The sequence below is a fragment of the Oncorhynchus masou genome, chromosome 5 (assembly GCF_036934945.1).
Source record: "Oncorhynchus masou masou isolate Uvic2021 chromosome 5, UVic_Omas_1.1, whole genome shotgun sequence".
Lineage (NCBI taxonomy): Eukaryota > Metazoa > Chordata > Actinopteri > Salmoniformes > Salmonidae > Oncorhynchus > Oncorhynchus masou.
In genome coordinates, this window is record NC_088216.1 from 77,373,878 (window position 1) to 77,389,881 (window position 16,004).

The 16,004-nt window shown below is 44.3% G+C and overlaps 1 protein-coding gene across 4 annotated transcripts in view; it reads left to right on the forward strand.

The window, feature by feature from the left end:
- The first annotated feature begins 66 nt into the window (after positions 1-66).
- Positions 67-16,004, forward strand: part of uba7 (ubiquitin-like modifier activating enzyme 7) — a 93,120-nt gene continuing 77,182 nt past the window's right edge. Inside the window, exons 1-14 of one of the 4 annotated variants that reach the window (XM_064966877.1) lie at positions 67-349; positions 1,059-1,227; positions 6,615-6,749; positions 7,020-7,126; positions 7,268-7,358; positions 7,491-7,620; positions 7,958-8,055; positions 8,244-8,393; positions 8,648-8,812; positions 9,087-9,203; positions 9,446-9,526; positions 10,005-10,160; positions 12,596-12,761; positions 14,769-14,965. In XM_064966877.1, the coding sequence (XP_064822949.1) occupies positions 303-349; positions 1,059-1,227; positions 6,615-6,749; positions 7,020-7,126; positions 7,268-7,358; positions 7,491-7,620; positions 7,958-8,055; positions 8,244-8,393; positions 8,648-8,812; positions 9,087-9,203; positions 9,446-9,526; positions 10,005-10,160; positions 12,596-12,761; positions 14,769-14,965 (1,809 nt within the window). In that variant the 5' untranslated portion in view covers positions 67-302. The remainder of the gene's footprint in view (positions 350-1,058; positions 1,228-6,614; positions 6,750-7,019; positions 7,127-7,267; positions 7,359-7,490; positions 7,621-7,957; positions 8,056-8,243; positions 8,394-8,647; positions 8,813-9,086; positions 9,204-9,445; positions 9,527-10,004; positions 10,161-12,595; positions 12,762-14,768; positions 14,966-16,004) is intronic. The other 3 variants (XM_064966876.1, XM_064966875.1, XM_064966874.1) reach the window with 3 other exon arrangements.

The following is a 16,004-nucleotide window of genomic DNA, read 5'->3' on the forward strand; positions in this document are numbered from 1 at the left end:
AATTGAACAGTGTTTTATGCTGCCAGCACCCGCACAAGCGAGTCACAGTGGTCGGCCTAAGCGGCACTCTGCAATTGACTGCTTTCTTGTGAACACGTCATTCGGAGAAAACCGAAAGTTAAATAATCGTCCTACTGAAAAGGTTTTACATGTAGCATTCTTGTTCTAAAGCCTGCTCGGGAATACATTTAAGAAACTTGAATAGGCAACAGTTTGGCTCTGCACAATAGAACGAAAACGTGATTATCACCAACCTTTTACTAAATAAAACATTAGGTTGTAGACTAGATCACTTCAAGAACATGTCTGAAAGCAATGATATCGACGAGGGCTTTTACTCCCGACAGCTGTAAGTATAGCCTGTCAAGGAAACTACAATTTGACAGTTGACATGCATCTAGCAAGGTTATTATAGTTTTGAGTTTTTATACTCGTTTTATTTCTATTCTAATCGCTTCTCTACTTTTATTTTAAATCAGTTTATTTTCAGTTAGTATTTTTTATATTATTTGGTTTCAGTTTCAGTGTTTGGGGAAGAAAGCATGATTTAAACCTAACCACACTGCTAACCTTATGCCTAAACATAATCTTAAATTAAGACCAAAAAGCGAATTGTTGTATCCAAATCTGACATTGAGACTGTGGAATCTGACTTAGTGTTTTTTTGGGCGATGTCACTTCTTACAAATGAGGGCAGTAATACATAAGGTGATGTCATAGGTTAGGTTAGGTTTAAAATGTAAAGTCTGTCTCAATGTGACTTGGATTTAAAGGGAAGAGTGCAGAGACTGGCTTTCCACTAGTTAACACAGCCACAAAGTCAGATTTCACAGCCACGAAGTCAAAATTGGCTGTAAAAATGAGCTTTTTGGTCATAATTTAAGGTTAGGGTTAGGCATGAAGTTAGCAGTGTAATTCAGTTTTTTGAAACGGGTTTGTTAATTATTTTATTTCAGTTCACACATTTTATTTCAATATATTTTTTTGTTTTAGTTTCAGTTTACTATAATAACCTTGGCATCTAGTAACAGTCTTGTCTTTTGGGCACTGTGTGGCAGGTATGTGTTGGGTCATGAGGCGATGCGTCGCATGGGGACAGCTAATGTCCTCATTGCGGGGATGCGGGGTCTAGGGGTGGAGATCGCCAAGAATGTCATCCTCTCTGGAGTGAAGTCCGTCACTGTGCAGGATGAGGGACTGGCTGAGTGGATGGACTTCTCCTCACAGGTAGGCTACCTGTGTCATAGAGTAACCCTGTTATACTGTAATTCTGTTCAAGAAATAATCTGCCCCCTAGACTAATTTAGGAATACAGGGTTTAAAAGGTCTCAATGTCATCATGTCACAGCAAGAAAGAGACTACTTGGCCTCAGCAGGCATTCCTGCCAATATCACCTGGCACAGGTGGAGTCGACAAATTGAGGCTGTTCTGAGGGCAAAGGGGGGTGCAACCAGTGATGGTCGGTGCCATTTAAATGAGGGAAGATTTTTTTTTTTTTTTTATGAACATGGCCTTATTTCTATTACAACATATTGGATGACTGTCATTAATATTCCATTCACCCAGCTCAATTGAACATTTAGGCTACTATAAGATACTAACATTTTCCCTGTACACATCATGAGGTTTCTACAACCTCGCCGATGAATTAAAGTTTACAACGTAGGTGCACAGATCGAGAGAATTTTGAGTAATCAAGGTGACAGACAGTGACACATACAAACAGCTCGTTGTATAAATAATTCCCTGCTCGCATCTATCTACGCATTCTCCTCCTCTTACCTTTTTCCATTTACTTGTGGACTTCAGTGCACAACACATCAGCTGTGTTTGAGTCAACTACTCACCACATTTTATGCACTGCAGTGCTAGCTAGCTGTAGCTTTTGCTTTCAGTACTAGATTCCTTCTCTGATCCTTTGATTGGCTGGACAACATGTCAGTTCATGCTGCTAGAGCTCTGATAGGTTGGAGGATGTCCTCCGGAAGCTGTCATAATTACAGTGTGTCTATGGAAGGGGGTGAGAACCATGTGCCTCCTGGGTTTTGTATTGAAGACAATGTACCCATAGGAGGACAGAAGCTAAGTGTCCTCCGGCTACACCATGGTGCTACCCAACAGAGTGCTGCTGAGGCTACTGTAAACCTTCATTGCAAAACAGTGTGTTTTAATAAAACTATTTGGTGAGGTGAATATATTTAGTATAGTTTTGTCTAAAAAAGGATAACTTTAATGTTTCACAATTTTTATTTTTATTACATTCACTGAGGAGCCTCTACTGGGTGCAACACAATATTATGAAGGTGTTTTGGTTACTGCATGATTCCATATGTGTTATTTCATAGTTTTGATGTCTTCGCTATTATTCAAAAAAATAATAATAATAATAATAATAATAAAGTAAAAATAAAGAAAAAACCCTTGAATGAGTAGGTGTGTCCAAACTTCTGACTGGTACTGTACCACAAAAAAAATGAGTACTCATATAACAACAATATATTCTCTAATTATATCAATAGATCTAATTCCACACCCGAACATAATTATTTCCAAGAATAATTTAGCGACAGTCTGAATTTGTTCTAAACTGACTTGCCTAGTTAAATAAAGGTTCAATAAAGGTTACATTTAAAAAATATATTAAAATATGCCTCCCACCTGTTTCATGTCTCAAGTACTGTAGCTGCGAAGCCAGCATGGATATAATGCAAGAATGTACTAATATTTACCATATTCTAATAATTCTCATGTGCCAACGTATCGCCAAGGGCCATGCCATGGGGAAACTTGCACACTTGGGAATCTGAAACAATCGGATGGTGAAACTTGCATCCAGCCAACCAGAAGGCGAAGCAAGGTCAAAGCAATTCATGCATAACATCTTGGCCATGTTCTGTTATAATCTCCACCCGGCACAGCCAGAAGAGGACTGGCCACCCCCCATAGCCTGGTTCCTCTCTCGGTTTCTTCCTAGGTTCTGGTCTTTCTCGGGAGTTTTTCCTAGCCACCGTGCTTCTACACCTGCTTGCTGTTTGGGGTTTTAGGCTGGGTTTCTGTACAGCACTTTGTGACATCAGTTGATGTAAGAAGGGCTTTATAAATACATTTGATTTGATTGATAATGTCCTGCAAATAAACATTATTTTTAAAGTTTACATTTTTTATTTTGCAAGTATTAGGCATTAAGAATTAGCATAAATGTGGATTGGAGCGTTATAGTTACATGATGACATTACATGCCCCGCGCGTACCTTCAAAATTTCCATCATTTGTCGCAATAAAGCTAGACAAAAGAAAAATCCATCAAAATGTTGTCAAACTTTTGAAAATATATCCTATATCTGCCGTTTCCATTACTCATGTCGCAAAGATTTTTTTTTGCTTTTGTCAAATAAACCTAAGTCAATGGAAACCTGCCTAATGATTTCATATGTAATTTGAAGATGGAACATGGACAATAACTATTTCGAGCATTCCACGTTAGGCCGTCTAACGGTTTTCTTCATGTGAAAGAGAGTTGGACCAAAATGCGGCGTGGCTATTGAGATTCATGTTTAATAAAAAATATATATAAACACAAACACTACAAAACAAGAAACGTAACACGAAAACCGAAACAGCCTATACTGGTGCAAAGTAACACATAGACAGTAACAAGGACAATCACCCACGACACACTCCAAGAATATGGCTGCCTAAATATGGTTCCCAATCAGAGACAACGATAAACACCTGCCTCTGATTGAGGTCCACTTCAGACAGCCATAGACTAAGCTAGAAAACCCCACTAAGCTACAATCCCAATACCTGTGAAAAACCCCAAGACAAAAACACACCACATACCAAAACCCATGTCACACTCTGGCCTGACCAAATAAAGAAAGAAAACACAAAATACTAAGACCAGGGCGTTACAGAACCCCCCCCCCCAAGGTGCGGACTCCCGGCCGCACACCTAAACCCATAGGGGAGGGTCCGGGTGGGCGTCTGTCCACGGTGGCGGCTCCGGCACGGGACGTAGACCCCACTCCAACACAGTCTTAGTCCATCTTCCTCGCGTCCTTAGATAGGCGACCCTCGCCGCCGACCTTGGCCTAGTAGCCCTTACCAAGGACCCCACTGGACTGAGGTGCAGCTCGGGACTGAGGGGTAGCTCGGGACTGAGGGGTAGCTCGGGACTGAGAGGAAGCTCAGGCAGGTAGTTGGCTCTGGCAGATCCTGGCTGGCTGGCGGTTCTGGCAGATCCTGGCTGACTGGCGGATCTGGAAGAGTCTGGCTGACTGGCGGATCTGGAAGAGTCTGGCTGACTGGCGGATATGGAAGATCCTGGCTGACTGGCGGATCTGGAAGAGTCTGGCTGACTGGCGGATCCTGGCTGACTGGCGGATCTGGAAGATCCTGGCTGACTGGTGGATCTGGAAGATCCTGGCTGACTGGCGGATCTGGAAGATCCTGGCTGACTGGCGGATATGGAAGAGTCTGGCTGACTGGCGGATCCTGGCTGACTGGCGGATCCTGGCTGACTGGCGGATCTGGAAGATCCTGGCTGACTGGCGGATCTGGAAGATCCTGGCTGACTGGCGGATCTGGAAGATCCTGGCTGACTGGCGGATCTGGAAGATCCTGGCTGACTGGCGGATCTGGAAGAGTCTGGCTGACTGGCGGCTCCTTGCAGACTGGCGGCTCTGGCGGATTCTTACAGACTGGCGGCTCTGGCGGCTTCATGCAGACTGGCGGCTCTGGCGGCTTCATGCAGACTGGCGGCTCTGGCGGCTTCATGCAGACTGGCGGCTCTGGCGGCTTCATGCAGACTGGCGGCTCTGGCGGCTTCATGCAGACTGGCGGCTCTGGCGGCTTCATGCAGACTGGCAGCTCTGGCAGCTCCTTGCAGACTGGCAGCTCCATGCAGACTGGCTGCTCCATGCAGACTGGCAGCTCTGGCTGCTCCTTGCAGACTGGCAGCTCTGGCTGCTCCATGCAGACTGGCAGCTCCTTGCAGACTGACAGCTCTGGCTGCTCCTTGCAGACTGGCAGCGCTGAACAGGCAGGAGACTCCGGCAGCGCTGTAGAGGCGGAAGGCTTTGGCAGCGCTAAACAGGCGGGAGACTCCGGCAGCGCTGTAGAGGAGGAAGGCTCTGACTGCGCTGAACAGGTGGGAGACTCCGGCAGCGCTGTAGAGGAGGAAGGCTCTGGCAGCGCTAAACAGGCGGGAGACTCCGGCAGCGCTGGAAAGGAGAAAAGCTCTGGCAGTGCTGGACAGGCAAAGCGCACTGAAGGCCTGGTGCGTGGTGCTGGCACTGGTGGTACTGGGCCGAGGACACGCACAGGAAGCCTGTTGCGGGAAGCTGCCACCGGAGGGCTGGTGTGTGGAGGTCGCACAGGATGGGCTGGACCGTGAAGGCGTACTGGAGATCTTGAGAGCAGGGCTGGCACAGGACGTGCAAGGCTCGGGAGGTGCACAGGAGGCCTGGTGCGTGAGGCTGGCACAATCTTCACCAGCCGACTAACACGCACCTCAGGACAAGTATGGAGCACTGACCCAGGTGCCATCAAATCCCCGACACGCTCCATCGGGTGAATTCCATGCCTAAAGCACCAACACAGCAACTCCCTCATAACTCTCTCCTCCAATTTCCCCATTAACTCCTTCACAGTCTCTGCTTCGCTCACCTCCAACACCGGCTCTGGTTCTGGTCTCCTCCTTGGCTCCTCACGATAAACAGGGGGAGTTGGCTCAGGTCTGACTCCTGACTCTGCCACACTCTCCCTGTGCCCCCCCGAAGAAATTTTTGGGGCGGACTCTCAGGCTTCCTTCCACGCCGCCGTGTTCGTTTCTCCAACTCCATTCTCCTATAACCTTCCTCGCCATGCTCCAGCGAATCCCAGGCGGGCTCTGGCACTCTCCCTGGGTCGACCGCCCACCTGTCTATTTCCTCCCAAGTCGTATAATCCAGACCTTGTTGCTCCTGCTGCCACTGCCTGTCACCACGCCGCTTGGTTCTGTTGTGGTGGGTGATTCTGTAACGGTTTTCTTCATGTGAAAGAGAGTCGGACCAAAATGTGGCGTGGCTATTGAGATTCATGTTTAATAAAAAAATATATATAAACACAAACACTACAAAACAAGAAACGTAACACGAAAACCGAAACAGCCTATACTGGTGCAAAGTAACACATAGACAGTAACAAGGACAATCACCCACGACACACTCCAAGAATATGGCTGCCTAAATATGGTTCCCAATCAGAGACAACGATAAACACCTGCCTCTGATTGAGAACCACTTCAGACAGCCATAGACTAAGCTAGAAAACCCCACTAAGCTACAATCCCAATACCTGTGAAAAACCCCAAGACAAAAACACACCACATACCAAAACCCATGTCACACCCTGGCCTGACCAAATAAAGAAAGAAAACACAAAATACTAAGACCAGGGCGTGACACCGTCTCTATCACACTGCCATCTCTGTAACTATTTAGCACCTGATATTAAAGGAGGGAAATAGGAATACAGGGGCATATAACATTCTGAAAATGTTCATTCAGATCATATGTTATCATATGTTATTTTGTCAAACTACTCCTGAACCTCAATGTTTCCCTTCCAGTTTTTCCTGCTGGCATCTCACCTTGGTCAGAACCGAGCCATGAGTTCCCTATCCCAGCTGTCTGCCCTTAACCCCCATGTCCATGTGTCTGCCCACACTGGGCCACTGAAGGAGACGCTGCTGCAACAATTCCAGGTAGGCCTGAACCCTGCCTTGCGTTTCCCCACTTTCTCTCTGGACTAGCCATACACAGTACAGCTGGGGTTGCAAAAATCTGGTAACGTTCTCAAAATGTCATGTTTTTCTGGAAAACCCGGTTGGAAGATTGCCGGAATCAGGAGGGAACAGACAGGAAACCAGGATTTCTGGAAAACCTGGGAATTTTCAGGAAGCTGACCAGATTTTTTCAACCCTAGGTATAGCAATAACATTAAAGGTGAGGACATATCTTATTTGTTTTCCCAGGTGGTGGTGCTGACTGACTCCTCTCTGGATGACCAGCAGCGTTTTGGGACGTTTTGTCATTCAAATGGAATCAAGTTCCTTGTGGCTGATACCAAAGGACTTTGTGGGTGAGGGGGGTGACACACCTTCTCTACTTTAACCAATAATAACCTCTCCTGTAACAGTCCTCATCCATAGTAGATATGAGTGATGGAGTGATGCATAGCTGGTTCAGTTCCCCAATGGTTATTGTTTTGGTTCTATTGCAGTCAGTTATTCTGTGACTTTGGGGAGGAGTTTGAGGTCTTGGACACTGATGGTGAGACGCCTGCATCAGCCATGATAGATCATATCACCAAGGTATTCAATGCTTACCTTTCCTTAACTATTGAAGATGGTGGCATTTGCATGTTATACCTGGGAATACAGAATGTCAGTGGACAAGATCATAGAGCAAAACCACTGTTATACATTGTTCTCTTGCATCTATAGGCGGATCCTGGAGTGGTCACATGCATTGAACAGAGGCATGGCTTTGTAGATGGCAGCACTGTGTCCCTCTCTGAAGTGTGTGGCATGACAAAGCTCAATAGCTATGGACCAGTGGACATCAAAGTCCTTGGTGAGTTCTTATTCACAGGGGAAAAGCATCCAAAATAATGGTGGTTTAGAACAAGAATGCAGAAAATGTACTTTGCCCCTTAAGTGCCACCAGTAAAACTTGTTTACTAGAAAGATATTTCAACTTTAGTTTCTCTCGAAAGGACATCTCCTTTTTTAATATTATATAATTGTTGTAATATGAGGCATATCTAAGCTACTTTAAAAATGTTTTTAAATACATGACAGGAAATGGCATGACAGTGGTGGTGATGACATTTAATATGGACAGAAATGTAAATGAATATGATGATTCATACATTATGATGTGTGTGTAAATGATGTTCTTTCATTGCCAGGCCCTGATTCCTTCAGTATTTGTGACACGTCAAGCTTTTCTGAGTATGAGAAAGGAGGTGTAGCAACTGAGGTCAAAAAGTCTAAAATACTACAATTTGTAAGTATTGTTTCTTAATTTTATCAAATTAATCATGTTGGACTAGGCATTCATCTATCCCAAGAATAATATTTAGATATTTATTGTATCATATGGAAAGCCAACCTTACCAAGGTACCAACCTTCAATAACATTGCACTCAGTTCACTATGCTTACTTTATGCCTATACTTTCTGTACTTGTTACAGAAACCCCTTGACGAGGCCTTGGTTGACCCTGAGTTACTAGTAATGACTGACTATGGGAAGATGACGAAGCACCAGACACTGCACCTGGCCTTCCAAGCCCTGCATGGCTTCGTGAAGAGAGTGGGACGACTACCTAAGCCCAGGTCTCAGGTCAGTGAAAGACAATACAAAATCATATTTATTTTTCTGGTATGGAACATTCATGTGTTGGTAGAAGAAATCTTATGACATTATAGTGTATTTGCCTGTCTCACCACTCTTTGTGATGTTCAGTAGGCTAAGAAAGCATCTTTAGAATCTGTGAAAGATATTTGAACCAGTAGCTCAATTTGGATAGAATCTCTAAAGAAACTGATCATGCTCTGTCTTACTATGGAGTCGGCTGTCCATCCATCCCCCTACAGTCGGATGCTGAGCTACTGGTAGCCATGGTGACAGAACTGAATAAGGTGTCCCATCTGGATCAGTTAGATGAAGGTGTGGTGCAGAGTCTGTCCTTCACTGCCTGTGGTGACCTGGCCCCTGTTAACGCCTTCATCGGAGGGCTGGCCGCCCAAGAAGTCATGAAGGTGAGGACAAAAGTCCCGAGAAGGAACATAGGTATCCAACACATTTAGGCACTAAAGAAGAGCTTGCAGTCCCAATAATTCAAAGCTGCCCTATGATCTAGTCAAGCCCCTCGACAGTAGAATGCATTTATTACACCTTTATGAGCAGACTGCTATGGTTTCTGTACTCCAGAAGCACTGCCAGGGATAGTGAAGTGCCTGTGATGTGCTGTATGGTTCATAGTGTTGATATGTTTGCCTGTGTGCCTCATGTTCATATTTGCTGTCCCTATAGGCGTGCACTGGGAAGTTCACCCCTCTTCAGCAGTGGCTGTACTTTGATGCACTGGAGTGCCTTCCTGAAGGCAACGGTGGAGAGGGAGAGGAACTGACAGAGAGCACTTGTTCACCAGTAAGATTTTAATAAATAATATTTAAAAATATTAATATCAGCCAATACATATTCAAATAAAAATATATATAATATCAGCCAAAAGCTAGCTATCGATTACGATCTCCCCCCATGAAGAATAATTAATGTAGCCTTAGGAAGCCATGTTTTATCTATCAGGAAAATTATCAGTTATCAAGTGTTGATGGATATTTATTCCCTGCCTGTCTGCATTAACCACTGCTCTACTGTCTCTATTGCAGAGAGGCTCTCGGTATGACGGGCAGACTGCAGTGTTTGGATCAGGCTTCCAGGAGAGGCTTGGTGAACAGAAGTATTTCCTTGTGAGTGCCAGTCTTCTCATCTCTCACCAGCAGGGGGTGCCCTCTGCATGGCCAAACAGGCCTCAGTGTTATTCTTTCCCTCTGGTCACTCCTGCTAGTGTTGATAATGACACGTGCAGGAAACAGCTGTGATTCAGGTGGCATTTCCTGTTAGCGTTTGGTCCTGCCAAGCCCTCACCTACCAGGTTTCCTTTGCATGTGTTATGCTAGCTTTTATTTGTTTTGCTTTGTGTGTGTGCGCGTGAGTTTGTGCGTGCATGCTTGTGTTATTGCACTCTCACCAGTTCTGTTTTCACATGAGTGTGTTGGAGTGAAAGTCTTAATACCCTCTGATGTGCAAAAAGTAGCTTGGCATATACTATGACAAATGTGTTGATTGAGTGATATTTATACAGTAGATGAATGCAGCTTGGGTTGAATTGATTTGTTCTATTTTATTTTGTATTCTAACATGTCTTCTGTCATGATGTGTCGTCAGGTTGGGGCTGGCGCTATAGGTTGTGAACTTCTCAAGAATTTTGCTCTGATTGGCCTGGGGGCTGGAGAGGGTGGGCACATCACTGTGACAGACATGGACTCCATAGAGAGATCCAATCTAAACCGACAATTTCTCTTCAGGTCTCAAGACATTGGGGTAAGAGAGAAGCAATTCTAAACACAAACACAATTCTCAAAATGCTTACTAGATATTGAACTTCTCAGATGCCTTTTATGTTGTAGAATTGTTTTTATTCATGTTCAACACATTTTCCTTTTTAAGATGGGAACTGATCTTTTATTTGTGACAAAATCATTATTCAACAAATGCAGAGAAGGAGAGACAGAAAGTATAATTTATACTGAGAGTGTGTTTCTCTGTTAATCATGATTCATGGCAACAAGTTTAACGTTTACACAGATTTGTTAACATTTAAAACCATGGGAAAGAGAAATAAATATTCATCTGACTCACAGGCGAGAGATCACATTCTTCTAGAACACACAGAGGGAAACCTTGTACTGCAAATTCCCTCATCCCAGCGTTTTTCAGCTCCATAATTAAAGTACAGGCAGTTTTGTTTGCCTTGGTAGTTGTCCGGCTGTCCAGTTGGTAAAGTCAAATCTGGACCCATCGCTGCAGAGCCATAGGCCTTCCTGAGCAAGATCATAACCTCCAATCCAGGCGCGAGGAAATCCCCCAGTTTGTATCATTACCATCTCCTGTATGAAATGTATATTCTGCTGTGCTGTGGACGGATGCCAGGTTGGCTCCCTGATACACACAGAACTGCTCAGACTCGGTACCTGAAGCAGCGGGATCCATATTGTGACCAGCCAGAGGGACATGCGCTCCTGCACTCTGTCCCTTCCAACCTCTCCCCTGTTCCCTGAAAGCCTCCTGATACAAGCCCTGGTCTCCATCCATCTCTACCGAGGGCTCCAGAGTTTCCAGGTCATTCACGTCAGCTGGATACTTAACAGCATCAATTTCCTGAAACATCTGGAGACCTGGGCTCTGTTCAATGCTGTTTCCCTCACCACCCATCTCCTGCATATGATGAATACGTTCACCATTGGTCTCCAGTCTGGGTTGAAAGCAGGGAGCTGGTCCAGGTTGGCCTCCATCAAGGACTTTGCATCGCCCAGTGCAAAGGCACCGCTTAGAAGCAGGATGGTCTTTATCGCCATAGTTACAGTTTTCCGATCGAGTGTTTCACAGGTAGTTTCTGTAGGTTCTGTTCAGATGGAGAAAGAGGAACACTTTTATGCAGGTAGCTCACATGTCCACAAGGAAACAACTGCCAATTCCCAACAATTGTAAGCTCCTTTTCCTGATCAGTTTCTTACACATTCCCATTATAATTGATCAAAGTATAACACAACAAGTTTATATCTATTTCCTGTTCATATCCATTTCGTATTATCACCCATAAACAGACGTGTGTTGAGCTGGCATTTTCCCCCAGCGCTTTTCAATCACAACGTGTTGAAAAGAGGGATGAACTACTGTTTTTGAGAAAGACTTGCCTCATGATTAGTCAACTCGCCTACAATTAACCTGTGCTTCACATCGGAGTGCTACAGGTGATGTGTGTGTGTCGGGCACGCACGTCTACAAGGAATGCTGATAGGTTTCTTACTTATTCCCGTAATAATTCATCAAAGTACAAAACAACATGTTTATCTATTTCCAGTTCATATCACATTTTCATTCATAAATGGGGATATATTGCTGATTGGAAAGATTGTACAGCCTGATCCCATTATATTTCTTTTTTTCTGCCTTGTCAGCCAAGTCAAGATGAAATTAATGAGAAAAACACACACACACACACACTCCCACATTCAACCTTACACACCCCAATGGTAAAAACACATATCTGTCTGCGTTGAATCTGAATATAGTTAGGACATATTGTGCTTAGGAAAAATTGTGTCCGGCAAACTGTTATATAACTAAATGGCTGTGAGCCATGTATGTATCCGTAGGCCACAGTCATGGTGATTTAGTTTTCCTTTCCACTTCATTTGAATGTGACCGAGTGCTTGCCATTGGCTTTCATACCATCTTCCAGATGTCTGTCAGAAGGAGAAATATACAAGATACTGCTATATAAGACCCATCTATGATCAGTTCATGTGTATCCTGATTTCCTTTGCTGCTTGTGTAAATATTTGGGTTTCCCTTCCCCTCAGTTCTCTAGTTTCTTTGTCACCCAGTTCACACCATTGCTGCTCTTTTTCTCGTTTTTTGCCTTTAGTGTTTCTGTAATTTAGTGTTTCTGTGTTTTAATGTTTCTGTGTTTTAGTGTTAGTGCCTTCAGTTTTTCTGTGTTTTAATGTTTCTGCCTTCTGTGTTTTAGTGTTTCTGTGTTTTAATGTTTCTGCCTTCAGTGTTTGTGTTTTAATGTTTCTGTTTTTTAGTGTTTCAGTGTTTTAGTGTTTCTGCCTTCAGTGTTTGTGTTTTCTCTTCAGGTTTCTCTTTGTATTCCACCTATTCTTTGAGTAAGTCATGGGGGAACGAGGGGAAGTTCATCAAGAGAGGATGATTTTCCCTTCACTCACCGACCTCCTCCTCTACTTCCACAGAGACAGAAGTCAGAGGTAGCAGCCCAGGCGGTCAGAGTCATGAACCCCAACATGAACATCACAGCCCACCAGAACCGCCTGGACCCAGACAGTGAGCAGGTCTATGGGCACACCTTCTTCATGGGCCTGGATGGAGTAGCTGCAGCTCTGGACAACGTGGAAGCCAGTCAGTACCAGTGCCTGTGCTACTCCCTGTATCATGATCCTATTAATGATATTACTACTAGTGACAGAGTCCATACACTGGCAACACCCACGCTACTGCCAATTTCAGGACCAACACACACGTCTAGCTGTATCGACATCAATAACATTACTAGTACAACAACCAATGGCTAATAGTCTTATCGGCATCAGTAATAAACACCACTAGAGGCAATTCTCCTTTATTTCTGTAGTAATAGCTGTGGTAATAATAGCACATAGGCCTGCATGCCACCAGTACCAGAATCAGTGTAGTTAAGGTCAGTTCATTAGCAACTGTATGTCTGTCTGTCTGGTGTTGTTAGACAGACTTGACTCACTCCCCAGTGTGGCTCTGACGCTGAGGTCATTATGTAACTAGCCACTGCCGAGTCCTCAACAACCGGTTGTCAGGGGACATAGAAAGAAAGCCTGTGATGCAACTTCCGGTTTGGACATTACAGGGTGACAACATTAATGAGAAAATCACACACACACACTTTAACTCCTCCTCCACATTTACTGGATTGGTTAAACAGTGCAGAACAGAACCTCCCCTGACAGTTTTTTTCTTATGGTCAAGACCAGTATGTAGGGGATCTATACTGAACAAAAATATAAATACAACATGTAAAAAGTGTTGGTCCCATGTTTCATAAGCTAAAATAAAAGACCCCAGAAATGTTTCATATACACAAAAAGCTTATTTCTCTCAAATTTTGTGCACAAGTTTGTTTACATCCCTGTTAGTGAGCATTTCTCCTTTGCCAAGATAATCCCATCCACCTATAATCCATAATCCATCCACGTATCAAGAAGCTGATTAAACAGCATGATCATTACACAGGTGCACCTTGTGCTGGGGACAGTAAAATGCCACTCTAAAATGTGCAGTTTTGAGGGAGCGTGCAATTGGCATGCTGACTGGAGGAATGTCCACCAAAGCTGTTGCCACCGAATTGAGTGTTCATTTCTCTATCATAAGCCGCTTCCAACGTCGTTTTAAAGAATTTGGCAGTATGTCCAACCGGCCTCACAACCACAGACCACGTGTAACCACACCAACCCAGGACCTCCACATCTGGCTTTTTTACCTGCGGAATCATCTGAGACCAGCCACCCGGACTGCTGATGAAACATGTTCAATTTGGTTTAAATAATGCAAAAACAATGTGCAATATGTGCCATGTAAGAAAGCTAACGTTTAAGTTCCTTGCTCAGAACATGAGAACATATGAAAACTGTGAATTTGCAAAACTGAAGATTTCTGCACAAACTGTCAGAAACCATCTTAGGGAAGCTCATCTGCGTGCTCATCATCCTCACCAGGGTCTTGACCTAACTGCGTGTATGGCGCCAATAGCCAGCAACTTCGCACAGCCATTGATGAGGAGTAGGACAACATTCCACAGGACACAATCAACAGCCTGATCAACTTTATTCGAAGGAGATGTCGCACTGCATGAGGCAAGTGGTGGTCACATCAGATACTGACTGGTTTTCTGATCCATGCCGCTGCCTTTTTTTTAAGGTATCTGTAACCAACAGATGCATATCTGTATTCCCAGTCCTGTGAAATCCATAGATTAAGGCCTAATGCATTTATTTAAATTGACTGATTTCCTTATATGAACTGTAACTCAGTAAAAGCTTTGAAATTGTTGCATGTTGCGTTTTTTTGTTCAGTGTAGATTCAGGTGTTTATTTTATGCCTGCTACGTTAGGTTATTATTATGTAATGCTGTAGATAGCTGCTGGAGAGGGATTGTGGAACACATGGTGGGGGGAGCAGACAGACAGATAACATAGTATTTCAATCCTCTATCGGCACGGTTGGGGAATACATGTAAAGCTATTTACGAAATACATTTTAAAAGTAACCCAAGCCTGTTTATATGCTGTGTGACTTTTCGCTTTTCTTATTGGTTTACTATTTTTGTACTATTTCTGTGTGTGTGTGTGTGTTTGTGTGTGTGCGCGCGCACTACAGGAGTGTACCTGGATGGCCGCTGTGTCCAGCACCAGAGACCCATGCTGGAGGGGGGTACCCTGGGTAGTAAGGGCCATACTCTAGTGGTAGTTCCCCACCTGACTGAGTCCTATGGACCGGCCAAGACCGGCTCCCAGAATGCCATCCCACTGTGCACCTTGAAGAACTTCCCTCACCGCATAGAGCACACCCTGCAGGTGAGGCATGGAACCACAGTCTGATTGTATGTGTTTTGGACTGCATCCCTGTAGCCGAGCATCATCACAGCAACCTAGCATTGCCATATCAACCTCCTGTAACATCATTCTGGAATCCTAGCATATTAAAGGAGTTTAGGCCACGGCATTCCTCTACCCTATGAGCTGCCATCCACGTTACGGTTAACACACTTTAAACATGGCTGCTCTCTGAATGGTTGGCTGACTGACTGGCACATGGCTGGCAAGCTATCCAGAGCATAACCTTACAACACTAACCGTATGTCGACATACCCCAAACAATTTGACCCAACGTTGACTTAACTTAGGTATGGCACATCTCCGTCCATACAGTACAGTACAGTATCAACTCCAAACTCAGCCCATCTCCGTCCATACAGTACAGTATCAACTCCTAACTCAGTCCATCTCCGTCCATACAGTACAGTACTAACTCCTAACTCAGCCCATCTCCATCCATACAGTACAGTACAGTATCAACTCCTAACTCAGTCCATCTCCATCCATACAGTACAGTATCAACTCCTAACTCAGCCCATCTCCGTCCATACAGTACAGTTCAGTATCAACTCCTAACTCAGTCCATCTCCATCCATACAGTACAGAACTAACTCCTAACTCAGTCCATCTCCATCCATACAGCACAGTACCTACTCCTAACTCAGTCCATCTCCATCCATACAGTACAGTATCAACTCCCAACTCAGTCCATCTCCGTCCATACAGTACAGTATCAACTCCCAACTCAGTCCATCTCCATCCATACAGTACAGTATCAACTCCTAACTCAGTCCATCTCCATCCATACAGTACAGTACTAACTCCTAACTCAGTCCATCTCCATCCATACAGCACAGTACCTACTCCTAACTCAGTCCATCTCCATCCATACAGTACAGTATCAACTCCTAACTCAGTCCATCTCCATCCATACAGTACAGTATCAACTCCCAACTCAGTCCATCTCCATCCATACAGTACAGTATCAACTCCTAACTCAGTCCATCTCCATCCATAC